Source organism: Sylvia atricapilla, chromosome 24 (assembly GCF_009819655.1).
Source record: "Sylvia atricapilla isolate bSylAtr1 chromosome 24, bSylAtr1.pri, whole genome shotgun sequence".
Classification (NCBI taxonomy): Eukaryota; Metazoa; Chordata; class Aves; order Passeriformes; family Sylviidae; genus Sylvia; species Sylvia atricapilla.
In genome coordinates, this window is record NC_089163.1 from 2,129,896 (window position 1) to 2,141,221 (window position 11,326).

At 59.9% G+C, this 11,326-nt stretch overlaps 1 protein-coding gene across 1 annotated transcript; it reads right to left on the reverse strand.

Moving 5' to 3' along the window:
* Positions 1–594: 594 nt before the first annotated feature.
* Positions 595–10,406, reverse strand: KCNQ4 (potassium voltage-gated channel subfamily Q member 4). The gene is made up of 14 exons (XM_066335506.1): positions 10,372–10,406; positions 10,184–10,274; positions 9,526–9,652; positions 8,544–8,719; positions 7,676–7,801; positions 7,448–7,558; positions 6,622–6,717; positions 6,035–6,123; positions 4,827–4,982; positions 1,628–1,851; positions 1,425–1,527; positions 1,202–1,333; positions 945–1,083; positions 595–824 (listed from the first exon to the last, which is right to left on the reverse strand). The coding sequence occupies exons 1-14, from the start codon at positions 10,404–10,406 to the stop codon at positions 606–608; spliced, it is 1,824 nt and encodes a 607-aa protein (XP_066191603.1). The 3' UTR covers positions 595–605.
* Positions 10,407–11,326: the final 920 nt, after the last annotated feature.

The window sequence follows — 11,326 nt, forward strand, 5'->3', positions numbered from 1 at the left end:
GGGCACCCCGAGTGACACGGGTCAAGCCACCCTGGATTATGCCCCCACACCCCTGCACTGGCGGCAAGAGGGAGATGGGACCTTGCATAGCTGGTGGTGGCCCCGGCTCAGCTCTGGGGGACCGGGCAGGACCTGTCCTGAGCGCTGGGGTTCAAACCAAACCAAACCCCAGGGGATGGGGCCAGCCCGGAGCATCCCCACCACAGCTGGGGAGCACACAGGAGCCCGGAGCTGGGAGGTGTCATCTCCCAGGAAGCCGGGAACATCCCATGAACATCCCAGGAGCACCCAGGAGCATCCGAGGAACCTTCCAGGAACATCTCATCCCAAGAGCACCCCAGGAAAATCCTAGAAGCATCCCAGGAACATCCCAGGGGCACCCCAGGAGCATCCTAGGAACATCCCAGGAGCACCCTAGGAGCATGGGCTGGCCATGCCAACAGTGCCACGGAGCACAGCCGCGTGTCCCCGCAAAGGAAGACTCGGTTCAAGCACCACGCCGAGGGACAGCGAGGTGACAACGAGGTGACAACGCGGTGACAAGGCCCACGCCTCTCCCAGCGCCCCACGGCCCCAGCAGGGTCGCTGCCGCCGCCTTTCTCTGCTCAGTCCATGTTGGCGCTGGCCGAGCGGGAGATGCTGAGGGTCTGCGCGGAGGCCGAGATGTCCTCGGGCTCGGCGGGGCTGTGGTAGTCGGAGGTGATGTCGGGCTCCCCGGGCGGCGCCCGCACGGCCGCCAGGCTGAAGGAGTTCGTGGAGCCCTTGCGGAGGCACTGCGAGTAGAGGCCGAGCAGCAGGTCCAGCTTGTGCTCGATGGATTGTACCTGCCCGGGGAGAGGGGCGGGGCTGAGCCGGGACACACCCACCCATGGGCGGGGTCCCAGCGGGTGGGCTCGCCCCTCCAAAAAGGGGACGGTGACATTGTCGGGGTGTCCCCTCCTGACCTGCCGCTCCACTTTGACCACGCGGCCCATCATGCTGAGCTCGTCCACCAGCTCCGCCTCCAGCGCCGGCTTCTCGCCTTTCTCCCGGATTTTCTTGTCCGCGGGGAGAGCCCGATCCCTGCCCACGATCTGGTCCACGCTGGCACGGAGGGAAGGCGCAGAGCCCGTCCATCACTCCCAAGGGCTGGGCAGCCCGCCGGGGATGGAGCTCTGGGAATGTGGGACAAGCCCCAGGGGTCACCTGCAGGGCACCTCACCGCGTCTGCAGGCTCTTGATCCTGCCCAGCATGTCCAGGTGACCGGCCGAGTACTGCTCGATGACATCCTTGACGTCGTAGGGACGCAAAGTCTCCTTGAACTTCCTCTTGGCCACCAGGAACTTCAGGATCCTGCGGGGACAGCCTGGGCTGGAGGCAGGAACGGGGGGCCTGGGGAGGGTCTGTGCAGGCTGGGGGGACACACGGGAGGGGACAGCCTCACCTGACTGCCCGGATGAGGGTCTTCACCGCCGGCATGATGTCCTCGAAGGTCAGCTCGCAGGGGGAGCTCCTCTCCTCTCCGCTGTCCTCCGGCGGGCAGTCGGCTGCGGGTGCCAAGAGCGGCTGGATGGCACACCCCCAGGACTGTCCCCAACCCTGCAGCCCCTCAGGTGACCCCCAGACCCCCCTCACCCAGGGGCTCACCCTCAGCCGGGCTGCGCGGCTTGAGCCTCAGCGACGCTCGGAAGCGGGTGCGGTCGTTGAAGCTCCAGCTTTTCTGCACCTTGGTGGGGCTGGAGGCCTCGGCCACGTCCTCGGTGCTGGGGGAGCGGTGCAGGGGCGGCCCCAGGGGCTGCTGCCGGCGCTGGGAGCTGCCCTGGCGCTGCGAGCTGCCCAGGCGCATCCGCTCCTTGAGGCCCATCTTGTTGCTGCGCGGGGACAGCGGCGTCAGGGGCGTGGGGACAGGGACAGGGACAGGGACGGGGAGGTCCCCGGGGTGAACGGGAATGGCCGTGCTGAGCTCACGGAGAGCCTCCAGCAGGTGATGGGCCTGAGGCAGGCCGTGAGCATGGGCAGCTCTGGGGTTGCTCCTTTTAATCCCTTTTTTTTGGTGCCCAGAGCAGAGAAAGGAGGTGACGGACAGGGAGAGAGGGGACAGACAGGCAGGGGACACGCAGCAGAGCCACGTCTGAGCTGAGCAGAGCTCCTTCTGCTCCAGCCCTGCTGGCACGGGGTGTCCAAACCCGGCCAAACTGCTTCATCCTCCTCCTCCTCCTCCTAATCCAGGCTCTGCTCCTGCCCTAACGCGAGTTCTGCTCCCAAACCCAGCAGAGATTTCGGGTTGGGGGTAAACACCAGGCATTGTTTATGCAGGACCTACACAAAACTCGCGTATTTTGCATGATGGGACACCCCAAACACAGCCGGAGGGGAAAGTCCCCAAAGCCGGGAGGACACGGAGTGAATCCCTGCCTTGGGAATTGTAACCAGGAGTGTGCGTCCTGTCATTATCTGTTGAAACCAGCTCAGGAGTGGTTTTTTCTCTTCTGTAACCCATTCCTGGTGACTCTGGGAGGGGAATGGGGCGGTGCCTTCTGTCCCTGGGCCGCTGTGAAACCAGCTGGGGCCGTGCTCTTTATCCCTGCCAGGACCCACCCTCCCAGCAGGGATATCTGCTGTTCATGGGCCAGCCAGGCTCACTGCAGCGCTCAGACAATCCCATCATCCCACTGGGAGAGGCTCCGCCCAGGGGGAGGAGCCCAGCATTCCCCCCGGGATCAGCCCTGGCATTCAGAAGCCCAGCACAGGCTGTTGGCACTGGATTCCCAGAGGAGAGCAGCCCCAGCTCAGCACCACTGGGCCCTTCTCCAGGATCATCTCTGCTCCAGCAGAACCACGGCTGGCCCTGCAGGACTGGGCTGGGCTGAGCACAGCCTGACCAACAGGGCTCAGGGGTGTTCTGACTCCCTCGGTGGTTTTTAGTACTACTGCATTTTTATTTTAATTTTCCTGGTAAAGAACCTGTTATTCCTATCCCCATATTTTTTACCTGAAAGCCCCTTAATTTCACAATTACAATAATTCAGAAGGAGGGGATTTCCATTCTCCGTTATTCCAAGGGAAGCTCCGGCTTTCCCTGGCAGACCCCTGTCTTTCCAAACCAAGACAATCCCACACCAGCTGCACAACGGGCTCCATGAAACCTTTGGGGACATCCCTGAATTTCCTCAGCAAAGCAAGGCCAGGATCTGGGCAGGGATCTGGGCAGGGATCTGGGCGGGGATCGATGCAGGGATCCATGCAGGGATCCATGCAGGGATCTAAGCAGGACCCAGGCAGGGTCTAGGAAGGTCACGGGGCTCCCAGCTCTCCCCTGTGCTGCCAGGGGAGCTGCCACACATCCCACACATCCATCAGGGGTGGGAAGGGCTGTGTCCCGGGAATCAGGCAGCAGCACACCGCTGGGATGGGATCGATGGGATTTATCTGGTTGCCAGCAGCCCGCGCTCATCCACGTTGCAATGGGGAAACTGAGGCACTAAGGGACAGTGGGGACAGCCCAGGCCATGCACAGGGGACCCCCGAATCAGCCTCCACCCACTGTGGCTCAGCCCCAGCCGTGTCCATGCTGCAGGCACGCAGGCAGGGAGCACATCCATGCATCCCGAATTTCCCGGGGCCGCTCCCCGGCGGGCAGGCCGCGGTACCTCCGTCTCCACGTGCCCCACGTCTGCAAGAGCCTCCTCTTACCACTAAATACGGGGCTGGAGGGGCAGGGCAGAGACACAGGGGAAAAGAGAATCAGCCACGGCCGGCGGAGCGTCCCCAGGCCACCTCCTTCCCGTCCCCCGTGAGCGCCACAGCCCCGTTTGTGTAGGTCCTACATAAACACCTGCGCGGTCTCTCGGCTCTGCCGGAAGGATTTTAGGGACGGTCCCCGAGCAGAGGGAGCTGTGGTGGCCCCCAGACCCCGCCGGGCTCTGGTGGGGGCTCCCCGCGGCCGGGGGCGAGCGTTACCTGAGGCGTAAACACCTGGGGGGCTGCGCGTCCTCCTCATTCCAGCTTGGGGGTGGTGAGGGAAGGGATGGAGGGATGGAGAGGAGGAGGAGGAGGAGGGTGAGCGGGAAAGGGAGGAGAGAGAGAAGATGAGATGTTATGAGAGGTGATGCTCGTGGGGAGGGATGGGTGGGCTCAGGGGTCCCCCCGAGGGGGGTTTTGGTCCTTCCCCTGCAGGTTCCTGGTTGGTCACCGAGCCCAGGGAGGAGCCCCCTGAGCCCTGAACTCACCTGGGGGAGCAGGTCCTGCTCAGCCCCACACCTGCAGCCTGCTGATCTCGGGGGAAACTGAGGCACGAGGCCTCTCCCCACCTAACCCTGGTGCTGGCCCCATGTCCCGGTGGGGTGGCCAGCGCTGGTGACATGCTGGGATCTCCTCTCCAGGCAGAGGGGACAAGGGACACGGGGCAGAGCAGCCTCAACCCCTCTCTGCTCTCCTCGTGGGCACAAGGAGCCATTCCCAGACCCAGGATCTGGGATTTGCTCCTTCCCAGGCTCTGGAATTTTGCCCCACAGCTCCATCCACTGCCTTTGCCAAGGGATTCCCTGCCGTGCTCAGTCACCCTGTGCCACATCCCGGGGTCAAAGGCACATGAAAAAGGCAGCGAGGTGACCTCATGAGGGTACAACATCCCAGAGTGTCCCTCTGGAAAAAAAATCTGCCCCTTCCGGAGCTGGAATGGGGCTGGGAGCAGCAGCAGGAGCAGGAGGGATGCCCAGCAGGAGTGGGGAGCGGAGCCAGCTTGGGGTGGTGGCCCCTCGGGTGACAGTGACATCTCAGGAGGGCACAGAGGAGCAGAGGAGACAGAGCAGAGAGGAGGGAGAACTCGGGGGCTGCGCCCTCCTACCTTTCCCCTGGGCACACGGCCAGGCTGAAGCTTTTCTGGGCAGGGGTGAAGGAGTGATAGGGCGGTGGGGCTCTGTCAGGCCATTTTTTCACCTCTGAATTCCTAAATCCTCCGTTGCGAACCCGGTGCAAATGCTCAAACATAAGGACCAGCTCTCTGAGGGTCGGGGTGAAATAACAAAAAAACGGGGAGAAATTAAAATTTCTGAAGCGAACGAAACCAGCGAAATGAGGCTGAGCAGAGCTGGGTCCTCCTGAGCTCAAACCAAAGCAAAACAAAATAAAATAAATAAACAAAAAATCAGCATTTTTGTTCAAAAGAGGGTTTCTTAGTTGGGGCTGGGGAAGGGTCCTGGGACAGGATTCCACAGAAGGAAGGGTTGGATGTGCTGAGAGGCATGGATCAGGGAAGGACAAGCCTGGGACGGGGTGGGGACATGGAGAATTGTCACCACCAGATGCTGGGGCTGGGTGCTGCTGGAGCAGCCAGAAGGGGAAAACTCAGATCCAGCACGGATGGAATCAGGCTCTGTGTGAATTCCACTGAGGGGAAAACAGCTCCTGGCACAGCAGGAGGGGCAGCAAGGCCTCAAATAATTCCCAGGATCTGGGGTGATGCTCGGGAAGTTGGGACTCGGGGCTGTGGCTGTTAAAAAGCCTTTGGAAAAATTCAGGATTGGACAGAAGGGTGAGTTTGTCACACGGCCAGAGCAGAGCAGGACCCTCAGGCAGCAGGGCAGGGATGCTCACAGGGATGTGGCAAACCCTCAGGATCTGGAAGAGACTTCTGGAAAACCTTCGGGGAGCCTTTGATCCACCCACAGCGGCCAAATCCCAGCGATGACGGGAGGGACACGCCACAGGAACGGGACACTGGGCTCCCATGGGATCCCCCCGTGCCCAGCTGGATCCACAGCCAGAACCAGCTCCTGTCGGGCTGCAGCTCCACCACCGCAGCCGTGGGGTCCCTGAGGCATCACCCCGTTCCCTGTGGGGCTGCAGGAACTCACAGACGGGGTGAGAGGGGATGAGATGGGCGCTGTGAGGATGATGAGGATGAAGGAGGGTCCTTCAGCAGACTCCCATCCTGGGAAGGTGTCGGTGCTGCTCGACCCCCGGGGGTCCCACAGGGTCCCTCCCGGTTTCCCAGGCTGTTCATCCCCGCGGAGACCCCCCGGGACCCCCCAGCCCTCACCCCGTGCCGCCTACCTGAAGGCGGGCAGGAGGCTGTCGTAGTAACACCAGGTGGCCGTCAGGTACCCGCGGCTGACATCGGTGGAGTACAGGCGCCAGGCAGCCTGCAGAGGGGCGAGATTCCCGGGAATCGGGATCAATCCGGATGGGAGAACCGCCCCCGGACCCCTCCATCCATCCTGGCAGCAATGGCCAGCCCAAAGGATCTCGGTGCTGGGTGTGGAGGTGTTTTTTGCAGACCAGGGGACTGTTATTACTGCGGTAAATGTAATGGATAAATTGGTGTATCAAAGATTTGGTCTATTAAAAAGCTACTCCAGGGCATCTCCGAGATTCCAAGACCTGTGGTGCGAGCTGCGAAACCACAACATTTGGAACAGAAATGACACGGCCGGACTGGAGATCATTTATAACATTCCTATTCCCGTGTCTTTGCCCTAAAGCCTCTTAATATCAAAATTACAATAATTCCGAGGGAGGTGGTTTCCATTCTCCATTCCAAGGGAAGCTCCAGCTTTCCCTGGCAGACACCTGTCCCTCCCAAAGCGAGACAATCCCACACCAGGCATTCCCGGGAAGGGACGGGGCGGGACACACCTCACCTGGATCAGGTTGGCGGCCGGAGTCCTCCTCTTCTCAAAGTGCTTCTGCCGGTGCTGCTCCTGCACTTTGAGAGCAAAGCCGGAGCCCAGGATCCCCTGGGGACAAAAAGGGACAGGACTATGGCTGTCAGGCCCCACCCAGAGGCGGCTCTGCCCCTCTCCTCCTGTTATAAGTAATGGGGAATTAATTAGGTTTTTTTAGATAGTTCTCCTGTATAAAATATGTACTGTATCAAATGCCTTCGCCTCCTTGAAATAAAAGCGTGGTGCAACTACAAGTCCAGGAATAGGAGACCCGTTCATCTGCAAAATAAAAAGGGAGTCCCCACCAGGAGATGGGTCCTCTCCGGAGATGATGGGAGTGCCAACGACGCGGGGATCATCACTTGATTGGGATCTTATTTACATCAGACCAGTGGGTGTGTGAATGCCAAGTTCCCGTAAATCTAATCAGGAGCCCCAACACTGCCCGGAAAGCCATTCCCCAGACCGGCAGAGGGATAGGAAGGAAACAGGAATTTGAAACGCCAGGGAGTGGACAGTGGGGTGAGGCAACTTTTTGCCTGGAGCAAGAAAAGCTGTATCAAACTGGATGGTGCGTGGGCAGGATTGGTGACCAGGGAGGACACGGCCCGCTGTGGGATCTGAGGTTCACCCAGCATCGATCCCGGGGTCCATTGTCTGATTGATTAGGGCTTTTTTCCTATAAAATTCTATTTCACAACATTTTTATCAAAGAATTTGCCTTCTTTTATGAGATTGGACTCGTTATTTATAACACCTCCGCTGTTTTTTACAGCAGGGAACCCTCTCCGGCCCCACTCACGGCTGGCAGGGCGAAGAAGGAGATGCCGAGCAGGGCGAATCCGGCCGCCAGCATCCGACCCAGCCACGTCTGCGGCGCCTTGTCCCCGTAGCCGATGGTGGTCAGCGTCACCTGCCCGGGGACACAGCACGGCGGGGCCTGGAGGACACTCACTGCCCCACCACGGCCCCGTCCCACCCTCCTGCTCCCCTCCCGGGCCCGGGGAGGGCTGTGGGGAGCCGGGCTTACCGTGCCCCACCAGAGCGAATCGGCGTAGGTGGCGAACTGGATGTTGGCGTCCTTCTCGGCCAGGTACACCAGGAAGGAGGCGAAAATGAGCACCAGGAAGCCGATGTACCAGGCGGTGATGAGCTCCTGCGGGGCACAGAGGGTCACACACACCCAAAGATGCCTCCGGGGGGATGTCACACACACCCGGGTGGCGCTGCTTTACGCCACAACCACACAGACTCCGACTTCTGAAGGCTGGAAAGGACTCCTTTATTTTTGGGATGTCTCTCTCTTTTATACTATTTTACACAGACCAATTCGACTGGTGAAAACAGAGGCAAAACCTCTTCACTCACACTGGTCAGAGCAGAGGGACATCAAGGAGAAGTCCCTCCTAGGAAAAGGAATGAATGACAAAGTTACAGCTACAAAAACATTCCTCCTGTTTCCAGAAAATTCCCTGGGAAAAGAATTTCAAAAAACCAAAACACCTCGGGCACAAACCAGGGCTACACCTGAGCAGTCAGGACCTCCACAGGTCGCGGCAGAGCCGCTGGGGACACATTTTGCCCCTAGATGGTGACATGGAGCCTTTGGGGAACCCAGGAGCTGCCGTGGGGCTCGGTGCCAGCTCTGCCCTGCAGACCTTTAATTAAAGGCAGGGAGGGAGGCAGCGGGGTGGTCCCACACTCTGGAGGGTTCTGGTGCTGCAGGGAGGCCACCAGAACACCTCAGCACCACTGCCACCCTTGGGGACCTCCCAGCACCACCTAAAAACCGTCAACCCAAGCGGAAAAAAATCCCCAGGAAACATCTCTGAGGCTGCTCCTCCTTTAGGAGCACCAACCTTGAACACGAGGAGCCCTGGCCCGGGCCTTTCCCTCACCTTGCTGTGGGCGTAGACGACGGAGCCCAGCAGTTTCCAGGTGCCTCCGCGGCGGTCCATGCGCACCATGCGCAGGATCTGCAGGAAGCGCATGCTGCGCAGCGCCGACGTGGCGAAGATGTTGCCCTGCGTGCCCGCGGCGATGACAGCCACCGAGGCGATGAAGACGATGAAATCTGAAGGGGACAGCAAAGCTCAGGGCGGTGTGTGGGTGATCCCGAATCTCGCCATCATTGGATCCTGTCGGAGCCCAGGGTGTCCCTTTGGGTGTCCCTTTGGGTGCCCTGGAGGGTCAGGGATCTTAGCAGAGATGTCTAGGACCTGAGCAGGAGGGTTTGAATCCTGGCCAAGGGGTCTGGGGTCTGTCCAGGGGGATTGGAGAGCCCGGCACAGAGCCCAGGAAGACACCGGGTTTTGATTTCAGTCCGTGGGAAAAGCCCCCAACGCTGAGAGAGGAATTGCAGGTCACAAAATTGTGACAGACAGTGGTTTAACTTATCACAAGGTGGAAAATTTTGTAGTTTTGGGGTTTTCAGAATGGAGGTAAATGGGGACAAAATGGAGGATTTAGGGCAGTGCCCTGGGCTCTTCTTTTTACCCCTGGGCCTCCATCTTCTGATGTGAGGGTGGCACAGAGTCGTTTAAGGGGGTTGGGTCAGAGTAGGAATGACCCTTTCAGTACAGATAACAGAAATTGGGACATAATTGTGAATAAGAGACACGCAGTTATAAGAGAATAGGGACGCCCTGTCGGTGGGCAGCCGTGTCCTCACCACTGTTCAGACCTCAGCCGGGCACGGAGAAAATTGCGAGATGAGAAACGACAAACAACACGAGAAACATTGAACAAACAAGACCTCGAAGGAAAAACAAGACCTTCGAGACTCTGCTTCTTTCTCACCAGGCGGCTCAGGGCTTTCAGAGGACGAAACACTCTCCGACCACCCGAATCTCGGGTGAGGAACCCGACCCCAGCCCGTACCTATGACACAGAAGGGTTTCCTGGCGAAGCGAAAGCGGCCGCGCCAGCCGCGGTAGCGGCAGCAGCAGCCGGCGGCCCAGACGCGGATGATGTACTCCATGCCGAACACCACGATCATCACAAACTCCTGGCGGGGAGGGGAAAACGGGTGAGAGGGGCAGGGGAGAGGGTAGAGGGGCTCAGATTTGAGGGGGGACGGCAGACTGTCAAAACGAGTCCCCGAAAGGCAGCGGAGCCGTTGGAGCTGCCTGAGGAGCTCTGCTCTCCTCCTCGCCCCGAGCTGGGTCCTTTTCCTCCTCTGTCAGCATTGTCCTCCTCCCTCTCGCACAAACAAGCCCCCGTTCTGCTTACTGGCAGGAAAGTCACAAGGACCTTCCCAATTTAGTCCCCGTCACTCGGGAGAAGTCCCTGCGTCAGCTCTTCCTGACAGTTTGGGGGAAAGTTGCCTTTTTTAGCCCCTCGTGCCCTGCCTCTTCCAGCGGTTGGGGACAACGGTGGGACGGGCCACAGATGTGACAGCCACGGGCCAGGCCGTGCCGTGGGATCGTCAGTGACATCCCAGCTGCTGGTGGGGTCACAGGGCTCCTGGCCGTGCTCTTGCCCGGTTTTTTTAGGATGCAAAGTGGGGAAAGGAAATCTGAGCACCAGCACCACTCACCAGGATGAAGAGGCACTGGTTGGCCAGTTTCTGGTGCTCCTGGATGGTGGAGAAGACCGACAGCACCAGGCAGCTGAAGACCAGGAGGAATCTGCAAGGACAAAGTGTCAGCTGGGGGCACAGGGACAGCCAGGGGACCCCAGCCCCAGTTTTATCCCCGCTCACAGCCTGAACGCCCCAGCCAGGACCTCCACAGGTCGCGGCAGAGCCGCTGGGGACACATTTTGCCCCTAGATGGTGACATGGAGCCTTTGGGGAGCCCAGGAGCTGCCGTGGGGCTCGGTGCCAGCTCTGCCCTGCAGACCTTTAATTAAAGGCAGGGAGGGAGGCAGCGGGATGGTCCCACACTCTGGAGGGTTCTGGTGCTGCAGGGAGGCCACCAAAACTCCTCCAGACTGTCCCCAGCATCACTGCCACCCTTGGGGACCTGCCAGCAGCACCTGGGAAGTGTCAACCCAGGGGAAAAATCCCCAGGAGCATCTCTGGGGCTGCTCCTCCTTGAGGAGTGCCAGGCCCAGGCACGAGGGGCTTTGGCCCATTTAAAATAAGGAGGGGAATTAAAAAAAAAATAAAAAAGAAAGAAATAAAAAAAAGAAAGTCGACTCTGAAGCTGAAGCAAATTAAACCTCCAAAAATACATTTTTTTCCCCTGATCCAGCGATTCTAAAAAAGGAAAGCGGAGGGCTTGTGCCACCACAGGCCCACGTGACGGCGAGCCCAGGGCCACTCACTGCTCTGTCACCGTCACCACGGCTCTGTGGTGGCACTGGGGGCTCTGGCCACTCCAGGCTGGGTGACACTGGCACAGCCTGGCTGAGCCCTGGTGGTCCTGGCACCTTGTCCTGGAGCTGGTGGCACCCATCTCACCCCCAGCGCTGTGGTGACAATGCCCAGGGGCCACCAGGGGTGACCCAGGGGACTCAGGAGCACGTTCCCATCTCGTTATGTTGCTTGATGTGGAATTTTTGGGCAGGACCAGCCGCCATGGGAGGGATGGAACCTGTCCCAGCACCTGGTGGGGAGGCTCCAGGGGACACAGCAGAGAGGGGACAATGCTCTGTCCCTCAGTGGGGCCATCCAGGAGCCCTCCCCACTGACCCCCAGCCCTGTGTGAGGCTGGGGGCTCTCAAACCCGGGGCTGGG